Source organism: Phascolarctos cinereus, unplaced genomic scaffold (genome assembly GCF_003287225.1).
Source record: "Phascolarctos cinereus isolate Bilbo 61053 unplaced genomic scaffold, phaCin_HiC Scaffold_3;HRSCAF=262, whole genome shotgun sequence".
In the NCBI taxonomy this organism is placed as follows: domain Eukaryota; kingdom Metazoa; phylum Chordata; class Mammalia; order Diprotodontia; family Phascolarctidae; genus Phascolarctos; species Phascolarctos cinereus.
The window spans coordinates 98,107,647-98,134,136 of NW_027555736.1; the positions used below are offsets into that span (position 1 = coordinate 98,107,647).

The window sequence follows — 26,490 nt, forward strand, 5'->3', positions numbered from 1 at the left end:
ACATTATTGAATTTCCATTCAACAAATCAGTGAGGTAAATAGTGCAAACATTCCCATCTCTACTCTAAAGACGAGGAAACTGGGACTCAAACAGCTCAGATGACTTGCCAAAGGTCCCACATACACAGCTAATAAGTTGAGAGTTAGGACCTGGATTCAGATCTTCTAATTTGAATCTCGGTGATCTTTTGATTATACTATGATCACTTCCTGGATTATTTGGGGGTTTCATTTAAACACAGTAAAAAAAAATTTTTCATGATAATCTGGGTAAGAAACACCTATTAGCAGATAGTACTAAATACAAGGATATGGACAGAAGAAATAGTATATCCGTAGACCATTCCCTATAGTAGCAAGTAGTGCAATGTAAGATAATATAGCTTTTAATAAATACTTAGGATTATTGGCAGAGGTGATAAAAGATGGGAATGGTTATTGTTGGAAAGGCTATGGAAGGAAGGACACACAAATGCACAAAGTGGAAGTATGAATTGGTCTATCCTAGAAAGCAATTTGTAATTATACAAAGAAGATAACAAAAATGTCCCTACATTTTGACCCCAAGATTTTGACATTAGGAATATGCCCCAAAGATGTCAATGAGAAAAAATAAGCCCCTATACACATCATGTTTTGTATTAAAGAATCAGAAACAAAGCAGATAACTATGGATTGTGGAATATCTAAATACTTCATGATAAATTAATGTAATACAATATTATTGCTCTATATGAACAATGATTATAACGAATATAGAAAACCATGGGCAGATTTCTATGAACTGCCACAGAATGCATTAAGCAGATCTAGGAAAGCAATATATATAATGACTTCTGTGATTGTTCAGTCATTTTCCAGTTGTGTCTAACTCTTTGTGAGCCCATTTGAGGTTTTCTTGGCAAAGATAGTGGAGTGGTATGCCATTTCCTTCTTCAGTTCATTTTACAGATGAGGAAACTGGGGCCAACATGGTTAAGTGACTTACCCAGAGTCACACAGCTAGCGAGTGTCTGAGGCTGGATCTTAATTCACAAAGACCCTAGGCCAGGCACTCTACACACTGTGTCACCTAGCCGCCCCATGACTACAACAACGTAAATGGAAAGAACAACAAAACAATTGACACTGAATGCTATGAAATTATGACCATCAAGCTTGGCAGTAATGAAGAGCTTTGAAAAGAAACCTTCTCCTCCTTTTTTGTAGAGATGAAAACTATGCTATGGAATAATGCACATAAAGTCAGTCCTGCACAGGATGTTGACTAGTTTTTCTGAATTGTTCGTTTTCCCTCCTTTTATTTGTTGTTATAAGGTATTACTCTCTGAGAGGAGGGGGAGAAATCATTGACATATGTGGGGGATGTATTATCAATACCATTATTTCAAAAAACACTTATGATCATAAAAAAGTTACCTCAGAAGTCCTCTTCTCCACCTCTCTCACTTTACAGGTGAAGAAATGGAGGCCTTTGTGTGATGTGCTTAAGTTTCCACAGGTGGCAAAGACTGGATTTGAAATCAGGTGCTTTGATTCCAAATCCAATATTCTTTCCAATGGACTACATTAAACCTTTCCTTAATAGTTTACATCGTGATTATTAAACCTTCTAGGAGATGATCAAAATGCTATATGAACCTTTAACCAAAGTCAGCTGGAATTTCTAATTTTCACCCAAAGTGACTTTTGCTAATATCTCCAAAGGGATATAAGAAACAGCATGGTTAAGTAGGAAAAGCAGTGAACTTGGAGTCAGAAGAGCTAGGTTCAAGTTGAACCTCTGCTGTTTACTAGACATGAGACCTTGAGAAAGTCATTTCTTTTCTTTACACATTAATTTCCTTATTAGCAAAAATGTGGAAATGATACTTGTACTCTCTATCTCAGGGTCAGAACAATGATCACATGAGATGATGAACATAAAAATGTTTTGTAACTTTTAGATGCTATAAAGGTACAAACGACTATCACCATAGCTTCCAATGGCAATGCTATACATGGAATGAAGAGCCTTTTGAAAAAATTATTATTTCCTCTTTCACCATCTTGGTGATTTTATTACAGTCATTGCTGAGGTTCAGGGCCAGCTGCTGGCAGTGTTTGCTTGACAGTCTCAGAATGCATCATCAATGGGCTGTTGTCTTCATTTCTAACAACCTTCTTCCCCCACCTCCACAGCTCTGTCCTTTTCATGGCTGAAGTCTGCCAAAGATGCCAAATTGGGTAAGAGTAAACAATTCTTAATAAGCCTGAACCAAATCTGCAAGTGTGTATGTTTAAAGTAAACTTGAGAACTTTCACAATATCCTGCAATGGGGCTAAGCAATTACCTCTGGAGGTTGGCAACATTTCCCTCTTTATGAACAAAACAGCCTCAGCAATTACAGGAAAAAGGAAAACCAACACAAATAAACCAAGAAAGCCTTTTATCTCTTTCAGGGATTTTTTAAAAATTTCTTTTAAAGGCTTAAAAAAGCATTAGGTGCTTTTTATACATCTAAACATTTATGCCCTTGTTCAACTTACTCAATATATTTCTTACTAATGCTTGTAGAATTAATATTGAGCTTTTTAATTGCCTTACATAATTAAATGCTAATACTTCAATCAGAAACAATAACACCAAATACCACGAAGAGGGGCTTAATATAGGCAATATGTGAAGACACATATTTTAGCAAGTTTCAACCTTTTATTTTTTGTAATCAATTGAGAGCAAGAAACCTTAAAGAAACAGCCCTAACAAATAAACCCTTCACAAGTGTCTTCATTTTCTGTCTCTGAAAAAAAAAAACATATCAAATGAAAAATAATCCAGCAACTGAATGATGGAATTGTCACCTCTAGATTCTTGCACTACTTTGGTATGTTTTGCTGTCTGAGACAAATAGATCTATGCAGGCAAGGTGGGTTTCCTTTTATTTTTGGAAATTACAATAACATGTAACATGGGGCTTTATGGTTTTCTAAGTACCCTAAATGACATTATTTCATTTAACCCTAACAATTACATGAAGGAGGAAGGTTAGGAATTACTATCCCCACTTTACAGACAAGGAAACGAACCTAAAAGAGGTTTGCTTGGGGTTGTCCAGCTTACAAGTGGTAGAATCTGAACTCTTACCTCTATTTCCTGCCTCATCATCCAATGCTTTTGCCACTATCCTTCACTTCTTCAAATACATGTGTAGGGTCTGACTTTGTTTAGAGAACTCTGGAGCTTATCTGATTCCAAATACTGATGGCAGCACATTGATCAACAAACATATCTATTCCATACACCAGGAAGTCCTTGCCCTAAATTTGACTCATTCGCTATCCTTATCAAAAGGTAGGAGGCTAAGACTACAAACTTTGTACGAATAGAAGTATTGGTCCAAAAGGAGTAACTGGTTTGGGTTAAAACAGATGATCACCCTTAATCCAAGAATGCCACTTCTAAGGCTACTTAAAGGAGGTCAAAGATAGAGGGAAAGGACCTTTATATACAAAAATACTTATAGTTGCACTTTTTGTTGTAGCAGTCAATTGGGGGGGAAAGTGAGAATGACTGAATAGATTATAGTATATGATTGTAATGAAAAACTATTGTACTGTAAGAAATGATGAGTATGATGGATTTTGAGAAACTGGGAAGACCTGTATAGACTAATACAGAGTGAAATGTTTATAGGGTCACAGATGTAGAACTAGAAGGGATCTTGGAGGCTATTAAGTTCAACTCTCTCACTTTACAGATAAGGAAACAAAGACAGAGAGGTTTTTGGCCATAGGAAATATTTGAAGTAGGAATAGAACTCAGATGTTCATGATTTCAAGGCCAATGTTTTATCCATTATGCCAATTTACCTCCCAGTGTCGAACCAAAATAATTTACATGATAATCACAATGATATAAAAGAAAATAACTCAGAAAAACTATAAAACTCTCTCAATGCCCTGACCAAGCATGACTTCAGATGACTGATGATGGGGCAAGCCAGATATCTCTGGGCGGAAACCTGTTGGACTAGAGGTATAGAAAGAGATCTACATTGTCACATATGGCCAATGCACTGACTTGTTTTCCTTGACTATATCTTATATAAGACCAGCTAGGTGGCACAGTGGATAGAGCACTGGGCCTGAAGTCAGGAAGACTTATCTTCCAAAATTAAAATCTGGCCTCAGATACTTACTAGCTATATGACCCCAGGCAAGTCATTTAACCTTGTTTGCCTTAGTTCCTCATCTGTAAAAAGAGCTGGAGAAGGAAATAGCAAACCACTCTAGTATCTTTTTTCAAGAAAACCCCAAAAGGGGTTGCAAAGAATTGGACAAAACTGAAAAACAACTGATCAACAAAAATACTTTATATAAGGCTAGTAGGGAGGCTTTCTGTTCTGGGGGGAGGAAGGAGTGAATCTGTAGGTGAGAGAGATTTAAAAATAAGGAAAAGGATATCAATAAAAAAATTTAAAACACATAGAGAAGAAAACAAAAAAGTTTAGAGGAAGAGATAGGGCAATTTTGTCACTCTCATATGAAATGTAACGTACACTTAAAAAACTCCACAAACTCTATGTAGCAGAAGTTCACGGTTTTATATGTAAGCCTTTCTTTGTTCTTTGTAAACTGAAATGTACATGTTTGTTGATGATATTGTTAAGTTCATAAAATTTTAAAATAAAATATTTAAAATAAAGACAAAAAAGAAAACAGATATTTCTCAAGGCTGGGATCTATGATGGATTATTCTAGTGACTATGTAAACATGAGTGACACCAGAATTGCACTAGTGCTATTTACTGTGATATAGACTAGTTTATGCATCTATGCAGCATATGGCTGATGAGACAATGTTGAGCCACACCTCTGTTTATTGGAGAGTAGAGAATGTCAGCTGTCCTTCAAATACAGCTGGAAGTGGATTTTGAATTCACTCTCTACTCTTCCATCTGAGAGGGAACTGGCTCACTTTCATAATGGAATCCTGCCCCCTCCCTCTCACTGTAAAAATGAGATTAATCCAAACACAGATATTCTACATCATCACTAGCTGCTTCCCCACTGTAGTTAACAAAATCTAAACTAACAAAAAAGCCAGCAACAAAATGTCACATCAGTAAGAAACAACCAGCTTCTGTGATACAATACTGGTCAAAAAAAAAAAAACAGTCAGTGCACAACCCTACTCCTCATACTGGCCCAGACTCAAAAAATACCCCTGTATTGACCACTGGTTATTGTGTCTTCCACTGTGAGGTACTCTCTCCTACCCTCTTCCACTTGCCTTTAAATTGTTCTGTTTAAATTGAAAGTACTTCATACTCTAAAATTATGGCCCCTTACTTTGTCATACACTATCCCCCTACTTCCCCTAACAGAAAAACTAAACAAACTACATGTTAGAAAATGATTAAGTGGCTTGAGAAATCAAGGATGAGAAGATATTTCCAGCTGGGCAAGGAGAAAGGACGGGGTGGAGAATGTATTCAAGGAAGACTGCATAGTGTAGGTGACCCTAGAGCTAAATATAGAAGGAGAAACATTTCAACAAAAGAAGATGTTAGGGAATCTATTCTAGGAATGGGTGATGACATATGAAAGACAGAGAGATGGGAGAAGATAGGATCAGAGATTAACTAACAGTGAATATTCCTTTTTGGCTGGAGTATATCATGTATACTTCTCAATATAAAGTATCCTGTGAAATGAAGCTGGAAAGATAAGAATCAAACATGGAGAATCTTGAATACCAAGCCAAGCTGCTGCAGTCTGAGAGATTTAGATCCCTCACGGACCAGAGTATAGGACAGGGTCGTCTGGAATGAATTCACAAACTCAAGCATTCTTTGAGTGAAGGTGGCAAAAATTTATCGTTATGCTATACAGCAGGCAGAGATCCTCAAGGAATTCTGCCATGGTGGGCAGAGCTCCTTAGGGAACTTGCAACCTAACAGGAATGATGCTAAAGCTTACATAGGAAAAGTAGTGAATTATGTGCCAAGTGTGCTAATTAGGTGATAACATACAACTATGTCATTCACTACTGGAATCTGGGGAGGGGAATTTCCTAAGGGGTGTGTTTTTGGTTTGTTATGTCTGAAACAACATAGCTTTGGGAGTTGACATCTATAGCTTGACCTCTGGATTGTACACAGTAACTGTGGGCATCAGTACTTGATAGTTCTGCTGGTATATGATAATCCTGTTCATACAAGGGAAATTCTACAGAGGTCAGCTTGTTCTTATAACAGGGAGAGAGAGTTTGCCTCACTGGGCCCACTCATGAGTTATTGCCAGAGATAGGGTCCTTGGGCTGGAGGGAAACTGTCAGGGATAGTGTTTCTGAGGCCAGGGAGAAATTGAGATCCAAGCACAGGCACCCAAGCACCCCATCAAAGCTGTATGCATTTTTTTAATTTCACAAACAATGGGGACTTACTGAAGGTTTCTGAGCAGAGGAATGATCAGATCTAAGGAAAGATTACTTTGGCAGAGGTTTGATGACTTGATTGGAGAAGGTTAAGACCAGCTAAGAGGCTATTATAATAGTTCTAGTGATGAGGGCTTGAATTAAAGTGGGGATGGTATAAGTGGAAAGGAGGGGTAGATACAAGAGGTATTTCAAGATTTCAAGCTTGAGTCACTGAGAGAATGAAGGTACCATTAACAGGAATGAGGTCAGGAGGCACAGCTTTTGGAGCAAAGAAGAGCTCAGTTTTGGATGAGTTATAAATGTGATGTCTACAGGACAGGCAAGCAGAGATATTCAGCAGTTAACTGGAAATGTAGAACTGGAACTCAGAGAAAAGGTCAGGGCTGGGATATGGATTACAGAGTCATCTGTATAGAAATGATAGTTGAAGTGAAGTTTATTAGACTGACAATTAGAAGAGTATAGGAAGAAAAAGGAAAAGAGATTTATGTAAAGGTTCTTAGTAGATGTCCACACTTAAGAGAATGGGAGGACGAGAAACCAGTGAGGATCAGTCAGAGAAGTAGGACGTGAACCAGGAAAGAACAGTCAGGGAAGCCAAGTTAAGAGGAGAGTAGTATAAAGTGTACATTGGGAAAAGGACCAAGGAAGACGAGGACTAGAAAGAAGCCATTGGATTTGGCAATTAAGAGGTCACTGGTGATTTTAATAAGCATAATGTCCCTTAAAGAACATTGGGAAGGCAGCTAGGTGGCACAGTAGATAGAGCACCGGCCCTAAAGTCAGGAGGACCTGAGTTCAAATTCGGTCTCAGACCAGACACTTGACACTTAGTAGCTGTGTGACCCTGGGCAAGTGACTTAACCCCAAGTGCCTAAGAAAGAAAGAAAGAAAGAAAGAAAGAAAGAAAGAAAGAAAGAAAGAAAGAAAGAAAGAATGAATGAACATTGGGCTGGGACTTAGATCATTGAGATTCATTCCTTTGGGTTATACTTTCTCAAAGAACATGGCAGGTTTGATTGATAGACACTGAGTTGGGAGTTGGGTTCTAGTTACTAATACTGGTTACATGCCATGATCTTTATGGTTGTCATTTTCTTTATCTATAAATAAAAGGGTAGACTAGATAGTTTCTTAAGGGGTCATTCCAGGCCTAAAAAGCTATGATTTTTCAATTAAATATACAGAAGCATTTCTGATCATCATCTTTGCTTTGACATTGGCTTCCTTGTGCGTTTTTAGCTCCAAGGAAGCCTGTATTTCATGTGGATTACACTCTCATGCTTAATGAACCCATTCCAAGGTGAAGCCCAAACTTAACAAGATTATGAACATAACTATTTGGAGACAGATGGGAAAGAATGATGGGTCTCCTAATATCTCACCATACTTTTTCTGATCTGCACCTCCAAAGAGGACTATAAATTTGGGGATGGGAGTGAATAAAATCTTAAAGGACAATAATTTCCACTGGTGGAAATGGGTTGATTTTTCAAACAATAAAAACAACAGTCTTGTACTTCTATAGCACTTTGTGGTTAGAATGCCCTAAGTATACACACCATATTATTTATTTTATCACAATAGCCTCATGAGCTGGGGTGTGTGTGTGTTATTTTCCTCTTACAAATGAAAAACTACAGCGGCCTTTTCAAGGTTAAATACTGGAGCTGGTACTTGAATTCAGGTATACTGACTCCAGATGCAGTGCTCTTCTGACCATGCAATGCACAGTAGGGAGTATGGGAGAAATAAGGAGCATGGCAGGAATTAGAAACGCCTTATACACAAATGGAGAAATCTGCATTCAGATGTGACATGCTACAAACTGTAGGTGAATATGCTCTGCCTTCCACATACATCAGTCTAATCCATCAACAAGTTCAGATCTGGTGGCTGGCTTTCCCATGGGGTATTGAGAATGACCCTTTCAATTCTGTTTTACTACACCACTTAGAAGGACACTTAAGCCTCAAAGAAGATGTATCTAAGGAAACTGGCATGTGGGATTTCATTTTCCCCTAAGGCTTCCATGTTGAGCTTCAGTAAATCATCAATAATTAAACAGCAACAGTTAAAACAAGACCACCCAGGTACAGAGGCTCAAGGGTTGAGCTACAGACAGTTCTTCTGGCCCCTTATCTACACAGTAACCCAGTCTGAAAGATCACCAGCTCACAGTAGGTATTTATTTCCTTTGGTGACATCAGAAAGATAAATTTCCCTAATCCTAGAGCAGGGACACCTGGGTCTACCTCCTCTCTGCAACATCTCAAGGGAGATCCAGACCTGCTTTCAGTGTTCAGCCAGTTACAAGTCAGTGATGAGTGAGGAGTACTTCATCTAGCAGGTTGCAGTCCCTGGGGGAAAAATGAATTCACCTACTTTTCACCAAAACATCAAAGATGAAAAACACATGGGTATTTATGTTCAAGAAACCCCATGTTAGAGGCATACTCCATGGCAAACTGATCTCATCCTAACTCAATGCCATATTTCTAGTTGTTCTTTTTCTCTATTTCAAAGAAAAACAGTTTAGTTCATTCTAATGTTCCTGGGGACAGAGTGAGAAGGGTGACTTTTTATGTGCGTGAAAGAATAGCACCCCCAGCCTCTAGCCATCTGAGGATAGTTTCTCCCAGGAACACCTGTTTGCTCCAATTGAAGCTAGTCCAAATTGGGTCCTGAGGATCTCGGGCTTGCTCTTCAGATGTACCATCATTTTACAATATTTATTCCCCATCTGTCTGATGACCGTGATGGCTTGGGAATGCTCCAGCCAGGGAAAGCTGTTCCATGGCCCTGTTCCTTCACAAAACTAACAGCAGCTAATGCTCCAGTAGAAGCTGGTTGGAGGCTAGTTGCACTAGAATTAAAATTGGTCTCCCCTCCCCAAGTTCTGACCTGCTCATCACAAGTTCTCCATGAGGAAGACATGAATGATTTTTATTAATCTTTAGATTCAGAGTTTACAAAGTAAGATCTACCTTTTGACCTCTGAAATGCCAATTTTGCTCATCAAGCCAGTTCCCTAATATGTTTTCAACTCCAAGTCAAACTAAAGTAGCAGTTGCATAGCATTAAAAATGGAGACTGGTAGAACTATTTCCACAGCAAGAAAATCATTAAAATCCAGAAGGTAACATGCTACAGAGATGATCTTAAACACACACAGTTTAACATCTAATAGAGGAAAAGAAAAAGGTGCCCACATCAAGCTCCAATTATAATAGTGAAGTAATGTGTTATTTAAAAAAAAATTCTAGCCATGAGAAAACGGTATATTTGAAAAGCCTACAATAAAGGCTTATAAAATAAGGGACCTTTTATCTCCTCCACATCTATGAGCTTGAAAATATCTATGCAATTTGAAGCCACATAAAAAAACCCAGTGCATAAATAAAATGCTCTTTTTTCTCTATACAGAAGCTAAAAAAATTATCCATACAAATAGCTCGGCCTTGAACAAACAGATTAAAAGACCTAAAAGGATATAGCTTCAGATCATGCATACAGAATAGAAAACGAAGGCTTTGCTTTATTGGTTTGGCAAGTTTTCTGCTAACTAAATTTCTATCTGGAAGGAGTTTATGTGATGAGAAATAATTCTTTAGATGATAAGAAAAATTTCAATATTTTAAAATGTAATACCTATTAATTGAATATCTTGTGGCAATAAAAGGATGTGAATGTCAATCTGCATCTTTTGACAGCATGTACATAATGGAGAATGCAACTGTGGATTTCAGTTAAGGAAACAAGGAAATCACATGTAGTATAACAGCAAAGTTTCAGACTTCTGTAGGTAAGTAATATAAACCAAGTTAAGAATTATTAGCATTTTCCTAAAAATGAGAGATTTTTTCTATTTAATTTTTCACCTGTAAACTACTTATGAGTTCACCCATTATTTTTTGGTTCAATCAAAAATTTAACTTCATCTCTCAAAAGTTTTCCACAGATGTTTATCTTAATGGAAAAAGGAAATCTAAAATATGATACTTTACTCATTATCAGAGTATACAATTCAATAAATTGATTTTGGTCTACACAATTCTTTCTTGAATTTACAGTGAGTGTTAAACTCGCAGTTCTTTTTCTAGCCCAATGTGCCCTGAGAACAGTCAGGCTCAGGGAGATGCTTCTGATACTACATTACCTTCTGAGAAGCATGAGTTGGAAGCTGTTAAGAAATGGAAAATGACTTTTTCCTTATGTTGGTTAAAAACAGTTGGAACTCAATTATAGGCTGAGTTCAAGTTTCATCTGCTCGAGGGAAAGTATCTACCTTATCACACACTAATCTCTGAGCTTCTTTCTCACAACACTGACTGTTGAAATATTTTTGTACACAAAGGATCTTTTCCTCTTTTTTGATTTCTTTTTGTTATGGCAAAATACTGGAAAGTAAGAGGATGTCCATCAATTGAGTAAAGGCTGAATAAACTGGGTCATACGAATATGGTGAGAGTGCTATTTGTCATAAGAAATGAAGTAATGTGATGATTTTTAAAAGACATAGAGAACCTTAGATGAACTGATAGACAGTGAAGTAAGCAGAACTAGAAGAATAATTTATACCATAACATCAATATTATGAACAATTTTGATTACTTTAATAAACTAAAGAAGAATAAAATTAATAGAATCCAGGAAACAATATATGGGAAAGCAACACTATAAAAATAAAGAACTTTGAAAGCTGTAAGAACTATGATCAATACAATGACTATCCTTGATTCCACAGTGAAATAGAGATGTGATGGATTTAGGGTGTAGAATGTATGTATATATGTATGCATGTATAAATGTATATTTGTGTGTATAGCTATTGTAAAACTTTGTTTGACATGAGCATACTTATTTATTACAAGAAATTTGCTTTTAAAAAATATATCTTCCCCCCATCATGGGGAGGAAGGTGGGATGAAGAGAAAATAGATTTCTGTTAATTAAAAAAAATAGAGGCTAGGAGTGCTTACAGACATGATATATTGCATGAATTTTCTGATGGGGTCATTGTAATATTAGTTTTACTTTTTTGTTTTGATATCCAAGAACTCTCAGAAAAGAGTGATCTCTAAGTGTTTGCTATATAAAAACAAAACAAGCTAATAAAGCAAAACATAAAAATGAAAACAAAAACCCAACATTCATTGTTTTCATCACTCACCATTTACAGAAAATAGCATATGATTCTTTGTTATTATTATTTAGCTTTTAAAATTTTGTCTTTCTAACTAGAAATTCCGTGAGGGGAGGGTTTATACATCTTTGTATCACAGCAGATACTCAATAAATGTTCACTGATAAATGTCAGCTATGATGATGATTGGGTAACTGGACTTTTTTATTTTTATGGAAGTCTTCACCCATAGCACTGGCACAATTACAACTGAGCCTGTTAACCTTCAGATAATAGGAACAAACTATAGCTTTTGAGGAAAGCATATTGGTAATGGACCAGATGATTCCGGAGATAAACTGGGGGGAAATGACAATCAGTAGAATCCTAGTGTTCTGAAACAGTTAATGCAGTTTTCTCATACCTGACTGTATACACTTGGGAAATCGGATTAATTATATTTAAATGACTCATGCATTTTTTTTTCAATCATCAAGTCAACAGAAGTCTGACTGAAAATGGTTGTGATAATCACTATGACTAGAGGCTATAAGTGGAAAAAGTGGGCTAATAGTAGACACCCCAAACCATCAATATACTCTTTTAGAAATTAAGAGTTCTCATTTTTATGTTTGAAGGGAATTTTATTGTATTTGGGTGAACCTAAATTTCTTTTTTTTTTTAAAAGTTCATGTTGATGTCTTGTTTCTTACATCATCATAGTTAATCCAAGTATCCCTCCACCAACCCCTCCTAGACAGCCATTCCATATAACAAATAGTATTTCTAGAGAGAAAAAAAAAATCAGTACAACTAATTGATACATTGAAAAAATCAGAAAACATGTGCATTGTGTAATACCTGTGGACCTCCTACTTCTACAAAGGGGCAGCTTGGGGGTGTTTTCTCATATCTCTTCATTTAAGTCCTGCTTGATCTTTATAATTTTTTATGTTCACTATTAATTTTTTGACATCATTGTTCTTTCCATTCACAGTGGTGTAGTTACCACACACACACACACACACACACACAGAGTTTTCTTGGCTCTGCTTACTTTTCTCTGCATCAGTTCATATAGATCTTGCCAGGCTTTTCTGTATTCATCACAAACATTATTTCTTATAGCACAGTAATATTCCATTACATTCATATACCATGATTGTTTAGCCATTCCCCAATTATTAATAGGCAGCTTAGTTTCCAATTCTTTGGTATCACAAAAAATGCTGCTGTGAATATTTTGGTAATATATAGGGCCTTTCTTCTTATTGTTAGCTTCCTTAGGTATAAGCCCAATAATGGAGTCTCTGGTTCAAAGTGCATGGGCATTTTAGTCACTGCATTTGCATAATTCCAAACTGCTTTCCAAAATGGTTGTACTATTTCATACTTCACCAACATTGTATTAATGTGTTTATGATTCCACAACCCCTTCAAAATAACTGTTACTAATTTTTTGTCATTCTTTGCCAATTTGCAGGGTGTGAGGTAAAACTTCACTATTATTTTGATTTGCATTTCTCTTATTATTAGTGTTTTGAAACATTTTTTCATGTGGTTTCGAATACTTAGCAATTCTTTTGAGAACTATGGAATCATATTCTTTGACCATTTACCTACTGGGGAATGACAACAGCCTCGATTGCAGATGACATTGTATTTTAGTTTCCCATTTTGGGTACTGCTTTCTTATTAAAAATTTTTACCTAATTTTGTTTCTGTGCTTTGACCATTTAAAGGGGATCTTAGTTGTCAAGATTTTTAAAAATATTATCATCAGATGCAATATTTCCCAAAATAAGATTTTATCTCCTTGTTATTGTGCCTCTTTGCTAGTTTGTTGACAATATCTAGATTGGCAATAAATAGTACATATTGTGAGCCACTTAGTAAGAGAATAACTGACTTATAAATACAGACATTACATATATCTGTTTAATCCAGTTTTTGCGCAGGAAAGAAATGAAGCCTTCCTTAATGCCTAAATAATAAACTCCCAATATATATTCCTAAGTTGTTTTGTTAACTTGGGCTATCTCTAGAAAACATTTCTGGAAAACCACAATTTCCAGCTCCTTACTTTATTTATTCCTCCACAAAACCCCTAGTTGAGTATAAATAGAAGTGTTCTTCATTGCTACTGAAAAATAAAATACCACCATGAAAAAAAACCATTTCCTGTCCTAAAGGTTTTTAATTCTAGTCACTCTAAGGGCTGCGCCTGAGCATAAATTATAATGCTGAACTGTTGCATAATGTGTAGGACAGCATTTTAATTTGGCAGGGAAAAAAAAATGGACTATATACCCCAAAGATGCCTTCTGAGAAGCCTGCAGTAGAGTTCTTATGTAGTAACATGATGAAATCCCCTTTTGTCCTCACGCGTCTGTGATGTCTATCTGTAACTATTTCTCGGTGGTGGAGATAAGCCATGCCTTGTGTCCATCACTGCACTTTCAAAGGCAGATTCACAGTCATTTGACTTTTGATCTGGGGACCGGCTAGCCTGACCACCTGCATCGTGCATGAGCTGTTACTGAGCTTGCTTTGTGCCATCTTATAACACAGCAAGTCTTTTAAAGCTGAGCCTAGGCTGATGGGTGAATACGCTAATTTACAGTGTGAGCGTTCAAACAGAAAACATGGTGATGGTGGTGGTAGGGGAAAGAGGGAGTGATTTGTGAGTAGGGCAGGCCTGACAACCCAATTTAGAAAGTACAGATATTGTTTACTGATTATATCATTAACTGAAACAGATGGCTGAAGGCCTCTCTCCACCAACAATGGGGCAGACAGTGGGCTAATAGTGCTGTGGCCTGGAATTGTAAAATGCTGTTTGGTGATGGTATATGTTAATAAATAGCCATTTACAAGGGGGACCAAAGGCTCCATTGCTTGTTTACAAGCAAGGCCCAGGGCCCCTTGCTTCCAGTTAACAGCTCAAGGCTGTATTCAAAGGCTGTATTGATGGTAAAGGGAAAGTGTACCATTCATACTCCTGCCTGTATTAAAGAATGACAATGGTTATAGAAAAGAAAAAAAAAAGAAGAAACCTAAAAGGAAGGAAATTGAAGAATTAGGTTCAACTGCATCTAACACTAAAGAAAATTATAATCATGCCTTTCAATAGTGACCAAATGCTGAGTAGCAGAAATAAATCACCATTAAGTTACTTGTTTTGATTTTGTCTTAGAGAAGAGCATGCTAAAAGTAACAATTTAATGTTCAAAAAGCTGAGGTTTCTATGTGATTATTAAATTGGAAAACTTCAGAAGCTTTGAAATTATTTTATTTTGAATAATTTAAAAATTCAAAAAGGTAGAATGTTGGAGTGATGAGCTTGCTAGACGTGGAGTCAGGAAGACTTCAGTTCAAATTCACCTCTAATACTTAATACTGCAGTGACCATAGCCAAGTCATTAATTCCCTCGGAGCCAGAAGCATCTCTCTATGATAATAATTATAGATGGCTTTTGATATGTGTAGGTGGATGAAATTCCTGCACAAGTTCTTGCTGTATTGGTGTAATTATTTTATCTGAAGAATGGCTTGGGGGATGACTTAGGGTTAAGCATATAACAGAATACACTAACAGGAAACCTCTGCAACTTTGGAAGCCTGTGGAATCTCCTATGGGAATGACTGTTTTTCTCTTAATTAGATATATTCTGTATTTTCAGACAAATTCATGCAACAACAACAAGAACTTGCTACATATGCCAGGTGCTGGGGAAATAGACAGAAAGATGAATAAGTCCCTGACCCCAAGGAGCTTCCATTATATTGGAAAAAAACAACATGTACAAAATTTATAGAACCCTTTCAAATCATATGATTCAATAGAAGCATTGAAATTAGAGTTAGAAAACCCAAGTTTGGATCCTATGTCTGACACTACTACTTATGACTTTGGTCAAGGCAAAAGGTAATGAAATCCTTATGAAAAAGGATGGCAGTAGGAATGGAAAAGGAAATCATGGATTTGAGAAATATGGCAGAAATAGTTATTGCAATACCTTTCATATTATTGGAGGTGCGGGTTGTGGCAGAGATGGGAAATGAAGTTCAAAAATTACAGTGATTGAGTCAGAGACTATGAAAGTAGAAAGGGCCCTTAAAGATTATCTAGCACAATTCCCTTCAGTTCTCAAAGTTTTTGGTCTCAGGACCTGTTCCTATTCAAAAATTGTCAAGAATCCCAAAGAATCTTAGTTTATATAGGTATATCTGTTGATATTTACTATATTAGAAATTAAAAACCTTAGTTTTATTATGAAAATAATTTTGACTTCATAGACCCCCCAAAAAGTCTTAGGGAACCCTAGGCATCCCCAGAAAACACTTTGAGAACTGCTGATCTAGACAAATTATGTAAAGAGATTGAACTTTTGGGGATACTATCATTGGTCCACTTGATTAATTCCACTGCAGGGTCAGTAGCAGATTACCTATACCTATAATCCTATATCAATAGGATTTTCCTACTGCTCTTGGATACGGTCCTTAAATGCCCCAAGAAGAGCACTTTGGATAGAATTTAAATACCTTGGGAGTTAAAATTTCTATTTTTTTCTTTCGGTCCTCAGCACTTAGCATAATGCCCTATACATAGGTGTTTAATAAATGCTTGTGGGATTTACTAAATGATTGACAAGGACCATATAATTATTAAAATATTGACATTCTTCAGAAAGATAATCATGTTGTAAACACAGTTTTTAGGTGCTGAATCTAAACAGAAGATTAAGAAAAATATTTTTTTTCTGGTCTGGACCTGTAATTTCATTCACCAGGAATTCTCAGCATAAGAGCTCTCTCTCTACCAATGCAGATCATTACTGCTAATCTCCATAATTCCTAGTTTCAGAAAATAGCCTGGAGACACAGAAGGTTTAATTGATTTGCCCATGGTCACACAGCTACTATACATCAGAGGCAGGAACTGAACCTAGGTCCTTCTTTGCCTTATTTTGCTGGGCCCCAAGATCTCCATACCTTTTCCCTCCAGTCTCCACATCAAGGGCAGCTAGGTGGCACAGTGGTTAGAGTGCCAGGCCTGGAAGACCTGAGTTCAAATGTGACCTCAGACACTTACTAGCTGTGTGACCATGGGTAAGTCACTTAACTCTATTTGCCTTAGTTTCCTCATCTGTAAAATGAGCTGGAGAAGGAAATGGCAAACCACTCCTGTTTCTTTGCCAAGAAAACCTTAAATGGGGTCATGAAGAGCAGGACATGATCAAAACAACTGAATAACAACTCCACACCATGCCTTCTGCTATTGACTATCATTTTTATCTACCTCCCAAAAGGACCTTGGACTCCACCCCTGGGTTTCCCAAGCTCTAACAGATGAACTTCAGCCTCATTTTACTGGGGCTAAGCATGGGCCCAATCCCACTTTGTTCATTATGGGGGCTTTAACTTGCTCTGTATCCAACCTGGACCTGTTTGTCCCTTCTTAGGAAACCCTTAGGAGACCCTGGGAGCTGCACCCTATCCCAGGAGCTCAACACATTAATGCCGAACATAGTGTGAACATGCAATTAGTTTAGCCCACTGTAGCTCAGAACTCCTGAGTTTAAGAGATCTGCCAGCCTCAATTCCTACAAAAGCTAGAATTACAGCTATGCGTGCCACACCCAACAGCCATTTGGCTATAAAAGAATAAATGCTCTATAAAAAAGAAAAAGTCTCTTATGCTAGGGATATGGCCAGAATCCATATTCAATTAGTAAACACGACACTAGGAAAAGAATGTGATACACAGAAGGGAAAAATACAAAGATAAGATTCTGTGAGACAATCTATGCTTTTCAGCATGTGGAGATAGTGAGGGAATTTTCAAGGACATTTCTCTTAGAAGACTTGGAAACTCTTTGCTGTTGAATTCTCAGACAGCATAAGAGCAATTAAAAATGTAACAAAACATTTCCTACGTGAAATGGTAAGAAAGGGACAACAGAAGAATGATTATTTTTTCCTTAGTAGCACTGACATATTTTCTTAAACATAATTCACTCCAACTTATTCTTTAAAATCTTTATGGCTTAGAAGTTCTCTGGTTGGAATTTCTATCAATGAAGAATATTTGCCCTCATGAATCACTACAAAAGTATATTTAAGGTATCCAGATGTTTTACCTATCCACAGACTGCTTTTCCAAAACAGGGAAAATGTGATTACAATGATAGCTGCCAATTAGTCCCCCAAATGTTTCAGAAAGTAGGTCCAAGAAAAACACACGTATTATATAGCATTAAAGGAGTTTAGATTGTGCAAGTTATGTCAACTGCACTTAACGCTTTCTGTTGCATGTGTCCAATGGATTACTTACAACAACCTTAACTAACCAAGTTGCTACATGCCATTAGCTAGAAGGATAAGCAAATTCCACATATTTAAATGAAATCTCTTTCCGATCTTTTTCAATTTGCAGAAATAGTTGGGCAGGTAAAGTTTCTGTGGGGAAAACAAGAAATGATTTAATGCTGAGATTATCTTACAAAGAATGCATTTTTTTTTTTGCTTATTATCCACATGATTTCCTTCCAAAGTCGTCTGCCTGCACACATAGCATACCAACTAACATGACTGTGTACCATTTCCTTCCAAATTTATGATGATGGGTTTGGCAAATTGCTTTGGATCTAAATCATTATTTCCCTGAGAAAAATGTAATCTTAAAAACTAAAAGTTACTAAATCTGAGGAAGGAAAATAAATTATCACAATTTCCTTTGTTTTTGCTTATCAAAAATCTTGGGAAATTATTATTATTATTCTCACTGGCTGTTAAGCACTAACACAAACAATCCAGGACCCCCTAGTCAAATGCTAACCAAGAGATATCTCTATAGAAAAATATTTATATTAAGGAAGAGCAATGTTTAGGCCAATAAGCCACACAAGTGTCACTTTAAGACATCCAATTACAGTAATCAATTTCCATGAATGTCTGTGGAAATTCAGTTTTTGGGACTCACTATCTATAGAACATGAATAGCCATTTGTTTCATCACTATTTTCATTATTATTTGAATACTACATTTAAAACTCTGTCTACCCAGCCATGAAATGAACAGTTTGTCCCTAGGCAGCTCACAATCTTATGTCAAAGAGGAAGAAAAATTACTTTAAAAAACCAGCTATATATTTATTTTCACGTAAAGTTTTCACATTATAATCTTCAACAAACCAATTTCCTCTTTTGTTTTCCTTCAGGTTACCCAAAGACCCATGTAATTTGGGATGAGATGTTTACTGTGTTATATAGAATCTTTCTTTTTTCTTTATTAATTATCCTTTCAACTTTAGTCCACTTAATAATTTGCTCACTTCATGGAATAAAACCAGGTCATCATCTTGTATTTGTTTTCCAAAATCTTTGGTTTGCTGTTGACTTGCACTATGTTTTCTACTCATTTACGGCATTTTTTTGGCATTGCCTAGCACATAGTAAGTACTTAATAAATGCTCATTGTTGTCCTCTTTTTAATTATTAGCAGGGATTAATCTGATTTGTAGCATGTATGATTGTTTTTTAAGTAGTTGCCTTAAGAATTCTAGAAAAGAACTTTTATATTCATTGAAAGTTAATGGTGATAAAGTTTAAAAAGCATAGAACCCATGATATGGGTATACAATATTGGTTGACTAATAGACTCTATATGCTTAAGGAAACTTAATCCTTTTTTTTTCCCCTCTCACTTAGTTTAGGTCAACTTGCAGAGAGCCACACAGATAGATATCCAGCTGGACTGGACCATTTTAAGCATTCGTTTCAGTTGTCTTCATAATAGATTTTCATAGATACAATCTAATCATTTCTATTGTTAAAGTGACCAAAATAAATGGATTGTCCAAGTTAGAGTTTGCTGATTTAATATATGAAGGTAGTCTAATTTTGAAAAAAAGATGATCTCTTTTCTTATCAATTAACATCTGAGTAATTTAATTCCCTAGTGATAAAATGTTTAGTATATTTAGGAGTACTTTATTTTTAAATCTAATTCTTAGTAACACACAGGAATTTATTATGCAGGCCTACATTATATATAAAGAGCATAATAAAAAAACAATAAAAAGGAAATACAAAAACTTTAACATCTGCAGAATAACCCTACAATTAAAAAAACTCTTTCAGATATATTTCATGTGATACTGACCACAATCACTCTGTGAGACAGGAAAGACAGGTGTTACAATCCTTATTTTACAGATGAGAAGATGAGACTCCAAGAGGCTAAGAGACATGCCAGTCATATATATAACAATACTTTAAGAACCTGTGATTAAAGAGGGAGTGTGGCATTGTGGACAGAGTGCTGGTCTTAGAGTCGGAAAGACATTCAAGTGTTGCCTCTGATATGAGCTATATGAACATGGACAATTCACTTAGCTTCTCTGATGCTCTTCTGCAAATACATGACTGTCAGAATCAATTAATCAACAAGCAGTTATTAATTGCCTACTGTGTGTCAGACACAATGCTAGGCGCTGGGGATACAAGTACAATGAATAAAACATCCTTGACTTCCAAAGGAGTGGGATTTGAATACACATTTCCACACAGAGACCAAAAAGTGAATCTGGAAATGGTTTTGTTGTGCCCTACAAAAAATTTATATCATGTAGGACAGTAATAAAATTAAAAAAGAGTCCAAGAATAACATCCTATACTTGGTCTCCAAAGACCCCAGTCAGTCGGACAACAACATTGATTAAATGGACCTGGTGAACTCAGCATAATACCAAGTGCTATATTCCAGCAGCTTATGATACAATGCACGGGATGAAAAGCTACACAGGTGGAAACCAGAACTTCCTCTGTTCAAATCCAGCATGGTGATTCAGAGAAGATTTTTTTTTTTAATGCTCAACCCTCAGATATATCCCAAAAGGGATGACTCAGTGATTAACTGCATTTGTGTACCCCAAGCAGATTTCACCGGTGATTTTCTTCTTTTAGTTTTTGAAACAGAGATACTTAAGTGTGTTTCCCCAGGAGCAAGCTCAGCCAGAGGTTACAATATTTGTTTGTGATTCGCCCTCTCCAAATTACTTGCAAATGTATTCAAATACAATATAGGGAGATACTTCATTTCCTTGCAAATAATGGTTTGTGGTGTCCTGCAAAAAAGGGTGAGGTGCATCAAGCATAAACGGGGGGAAAAAAACCATTGGTTTAGAAACCCATAAATCCTTATTTGAATCTGCCAACCTGAAAGCCTGGAAAAACTGTTTTTCCTAAATGCTATGTCTGATTAAGCCATACCATTAAATGACAGCTGAACTTTAACATTAATATGATATTATTTAAATAACTGCATGATTTTTTTACACTAAAAATGATGAATGATTTCTTGACAGCTCAATTGACATAAAGCAGGAGGCCCCTTTAATGAGATTTGACAAAATGGAGACATATGCAGAATATTCGTTACAGCTCATATCGCAGGGGCCTTGCTGGGGAAGCTATGGAGGGTTGGTATTTTTATTATTATTGTCTATGGGCACTGAAGCATCTCTTTCAATTGCCACTTTCTTTCTCTGTGGATTTTGAATCTCGCTTGTGTTATTTACATATTACTCTTAATCAGAGAATTTGGTAGGGTACAGTTCAGAGTTGAAATTGTGAGAAAGCTTAAAATGGAGACTCAGTGTGGTGTCAGGTCAACATTTGCTGGCAGAGTATACAAGGAACAGAGGAAACGATTTTGATTAGGCTTATAGGGGGAGAACACCAGCCTTGAAGCCAAAATAATTCAGTTTGATTTGTTGTTACAGTCATTCTAGTTATAAATGAATAACTTAGCTGAACGATTTTTGGCAAATTATTTTAAATGAATACATGATCATTGGGGACTTTGGACATTTGAAAAGAGCTGCTTTTATAGGACCAGATCTTTAGGTGATATTTTTAAAGCCCCTATTAATTTTGTCTATCCAAGTACAATTCGTAAGTATGGACATCCCATCCCCACCCCAACTGGAGAGAAAATAAGAAGTGAGTTAATGTAGTTATGTTGAAGATATTTTTCATGGATTTTGAAAGAGCAGGGATTCCTTGTCAAATATTTTCAAGTAAATAACTGATTAAATTTTAAGACTAATACAAATATTCTAGGTAAAAGCAAAACATCTTTCTTAGATTCAGAACACTGTCTTTCATTCATTTTCCTACATTTCCAGAATAGTTTTTCCATCAAATACAGGTAAAAACACAAAAAGTTCTGAAATGCATTCACTAGTATTTATAAATTCAAATCACAAGAGCTCAGATTTAAAAATCATACCATACACATGTGTGTATACACACAATCACATACATGCATATATGCATACATACATACATAAATACATACATACATTCAAGAATAAATATTTTCATAGACCCTATTTCTAAATTAAAGAAAAAAAGGTTAATTTAACACTTGGTTATGTCCCTGATAATGGCAAAACCATAGTCGTTATATAAGAAGGAAGCTATTAAAATAGGAAATGAAATCAGGTTGTTCCTGCCATGGGACCTACCTCGGGCTACGAAGAAATATTTTATGTCTAACGCTAATTTTTTTTTTCTATAACTGGAGGTATCCTTTCTACTCCCATGAAAATCTTTAATCTGATTTACTCAGCATATACAACCAAGAGTTAATATCCACATACTGTCATTTCAAAAGAGTCTTGACACAGGATAGCAAGAATAGAAATGTATACATCTGTAAAATGTGAAGTTGCAATTAGATGAAAAACATGGAATAAAAAAGAGGCTGATCCCTACCTTGGTCTTACCTTCGCAACATTCCTGTCAAGATCCGAGAACTTTTCCCCAAGTTAGCATCTGTTTCTCGAAGCTAAGGGAATAAGTTATGTATTAAAAACAAGATTTCATAAAACTGCATCATTTTAAAGTGAGTCAGTAATGAATAATTTTATTTTATATTGAGAAAACTGTACAAAATATCTAAAGATATCAAGAAACTACCAAATTAAAAAACCCCAACCAAACACTCACAATGACACTTAAATGAACTCTCAAAAATCTGTGGTTCAGAGAACTGCATAGGATAGATAATCCCAAGAGCATTAAAAGATGGAATACATGGAACACATTAAAAGATGGAATACATGAACTTGAACTGGAGAAAAAGCAAATGTCTTACAGGCTGACAAAGTTTAATATACATCTGGTAGTCATTTTTCAATTTATGAATGTGAAAATTCCCAAAACATAAGTGGGAAAAAATAGATAGAAAGAAAATGAAATTAAATATTTTAGCCTTTCTTTGTTTTATGTTTATTTTTTAAATACCCTGAATGGAAGTACATAGGACCCTTCTAGAACCTCCCTCTGTAGTCTGCTTTTTCAAACTAAAGTGCCACATTAACATATTCACTTGGGGTGTTCCAAGGTGAACAGCTAAAAGAAATCCTTAATTGTTCCTTCTTTCCTCAGTCAAACACTCCAGCGTTCTTTAGATAGTGCTTTAGAATCATGTGGCCACTTATTGGGATGCCATTATTCTTGGAATTTCTGTATACTGGGCCATGTGTTACTAAATTTGCAAAATATACCCAACTCACCCTTTCCCGAGCACGTTGTATCTTCTCCCTGTCATGACTGAGGTTTTCCAGCATCTCCTGGCCAATTTGCTCTGCATTATAAACAGAAGTTTAAATAATGAAAGAAAATCCCTATGCATGTGAGCAGCCTTCAAAATGTCAATTTAAAATGGCTGTAGAAGTAACTTCAGAAAACACTACATTAGGTTAACAGGGGAACATTTTGATTCACATAATTGAAAAATAAAATATTTTTCCCAAGCAAATATTTGAGATATGATTTACTGTATCATTAGACAAGTGTTGACCAAATCATCCTTCTGGATACTTTTGCCCCCTTCCTTGTCTTCAGAGATATCAGTTTATACTTTTTGCTTTATTTTATTTTTTTAAATCCAGTACAACGTAGGTTCCAGAGGACAGGGACTGTTGTAGTTTTGTCTTTGTCTCCAGTGCCTGGCCAATAATGGGCATTTAATAAATACTTGTTAAATTGAATTCATTGTCCCCTCATCTTTTTTTCTGACCCTAAAAGGTCAGAAATGTATATACCTGCAAAATGTAAGTTGCAATTAGATGAAAAAGATGGAATAAAAAAATTCTCCAAGTTCGATTCTTGGCTCATTTTTCTTTTCTCAATGCAATTTCCCTTAGAAATTTCATTTGATTCCATGCATTCAATGATCATTTCTTAAGGAGATGATTTGCAAATCTAGACATTCAGCCCTGACTGCTTTTCTAAGTCCCAGACCTATCTGTCCCACTGCCTATAGGACATCTCCACCTGGATTTTGCACAAGCACCTCAGACTACATGTGTTCAAAACCTGTAATCCTTAGTTCTAAACCTGCTCCTATTTATGACACCATCATTTACCCTGTCTCCCATCTTAGACACCTTGATGCAACCTTTCGCTTTTGGCTTACCTTTCATACTCAATCAGCTTTTAATTTCTCTCTCTGTAATAGTTATCAAATCTGTATCCTCTAACCACCCTACTGTAGGGCCCAAATGCCACCTCTCTGGTCTATAGTAGTACCCTCTTAAGAGATATTTCTACTTTTCTTTCATATTTTATGCTGCTGCCAATCACCTTTATGAATAAATACAGTCAGATAATTCTGCTCAAGAATCTCCAGTGGATTTCTGTTGCCTGCTAGGCAAAGTTCAAACTCCTTTGCCTAATATTCCAAGTCCTCTGGAGTCCAGTGCCACCATATTTCCTATTATATCTTATTTCATAGAACAGTTCACATATGGGATTGTCTCTTGAATAGGCCATGTGCTTTCTCACTTCAGTGACTTTACTCAAGTCATTTTCCCTATTGCCTATCTCTAGTACGTCCTGTCTCCTACAATTCTGTTTCTTTTTTTACTTCTCTCAACCCATGATATCTTATTTGGACTTTGAAGTCTAGTTCAATGATACCTTCTCCATGAAGCTTTCCCTGGTTTCTTAGAACTTAAAATCTATGATCCTATGATCCCTCCAATCAGAAATAATATCCTTCCTTCCCTCTTGTAACATTTATCATGTGAAATTTCTGTAATGTAGTACTTAACATAAATATTATGTGCTGTGGTTATCTGTTTGTGTCTTATTCCCCCTGCTAGACAATAAGATTTATGAGGACAGGGAGCATGTCTTACCCATATTGTGCAGTGCCAATTATAGCACTCTGCACATAGAAGGTGACAAGGAAGATATCTGTTTGATTGAATCCAAATGGTCTTTTACCATTTGGACAATTAAAATGTAAGACAGTAGAGAAAGAATGTATGCAGTGGAATTTGAATTTTTAACCAGGGTGGCAAGTTCCAAGTATTCTCAGATCTTAAAACAACTTTACACATTCCCCATTCTGAAAGACAACAGAAGGTAAACTAAACTCTCTTGTCTCAAACAGTATAAGGGACATAGCTTCCAGTGCATAGGAAACTCAATCAAAGAATGTTAGTGCTGGAAAGGACCTTAAAAGATTATTGGGCCCAAATCTCTCATTTTATATAGGAGGAATGCCCAGCGACATTAACTTGATAATACCACACATCAGGTTAGTAGCAAAGTGCGACTAGAACCCAGGTGTCCTGAATCCTAATCAAGTTCATGTTTTACTGTTTTGTATCATAGATCTTAAGCTTTTGACCTATAGATTGCAGAAAAAATTTAATGCTTCCTATTTTCATGATTCATATGGAATGAATCTAATTTTAGAACACAGAATTTACCTTACCATTTCCCTGCATAACTCAAGAACCCAGTTTTAAAATACTGTATATCCTCAAGAATAAGTCAACCCTCCATATAGGTTGACTTGAATTTTTCTTATCTATCTATCTATCTATCTATCTATCTATCTATCTATCTATCTATCTATCTATCTATCATCTATCTATCCACATACCTATACACACATACATGTTAAGATGAATAAAATTAATATAAGCAGAAGATATACACACACACATATTTTCTATATCTCTTTCAATACATGTACCTATGTCACTGTCTACAGAGAGAAACAGCAAAAGAGACACCTATTCTTTTTTTCTTAATTTATTTTAAACTTAAATACTAAAACTGAAATATAAAATAAGATAAGAAAAATAAAGATATTATAAACTTAAATACTAAAACTTTAAGTACAAAGTAAGAAAAGAAAAAAAAAGTATTGCCATGTGCACAGAAGAATGTAAGAGAGGATTCAAAATATACAGCAATAAATTTCCATTTCAAGAAAGCCTATATAATAAATACTACACACTGTGTTCAGAGCTATCCATCTTTTCTTTGCTTCTGCAAGAGTTTTCTTTTGTTCTCTGCTGTACACTTTTTACTTTGTTCTCTCCCCCCCTTTCTCCTCTCCCTCCCCGCAAAAGGCTACAATTAAGCATGGACATATTTATTTTCACACACACACACACACACACACACACACACACACACACACATATATTCACATACATATACTTCAATCTCTATACTCATACTCACATATAGAAATATATATTCATCTGCATCTATGTACGACCTATACTTGTTTGTCCTCTAATGTCTATATTCAATCTTTCCTACATTCTATTTTTCTATATTTCTATATTTTCTATGTTTGATATCTATACTTATACTCATATACAGACATATACATTCATCTGTATCTATGTAAGACCTGTACTTTTTTGTCTCTGAGGGATCATAACATCATCCTTGATAAGTCTAAGCCACTCCATATTTTTCTAAATACACCAACTCATCATTTCCTATACCACAGCAATATTCAAACCTTATACTGTCTAGTTATTTTAAATAGTCTAAAACAACATTAATATGGCTGACATATGGTGAAGTTTCCCTATTTTCTCTTTTGATT

The 26,490-nt window shown here is 35.8% G+C and overlaps 1 protein-coding gene across 4 annotated transcripts in view; it reads right to left on the reverse strand.

Annotated features, from left to right (window-relative positions):
- VTI1A (vesicle transport through interaction with t-SNAREs 1A) overlaps positions 1–26,490 on the reverse strand; it is a 401,209-nt gene that overhangs the window by 147,287 nt on the left and 227,432 nt on the right. For 2 of the 4 annotated variants that reach the window (XM_020988025.2, XM_020988024.2), the window contains 2 exons: positions 23,141–23,211; positions 22,349–22,410 (listed from right to left, as the gene is read on the reverse strand). In XM_020988025.2, coding sequence (XP_020843684.1) covers positions 22,349–22,410; positions 23,141–23,211 — 133 coding nt within the window. Of the gene's footprint in view, positions 1–22,337; positions 22,411–23,140; positions 23,212–26,490 lie in introns of all 4 variants that reach the window. The other 2 variants (XM_020988031.2, XM_020988030.2) reach the window with 1 other exon arrangement.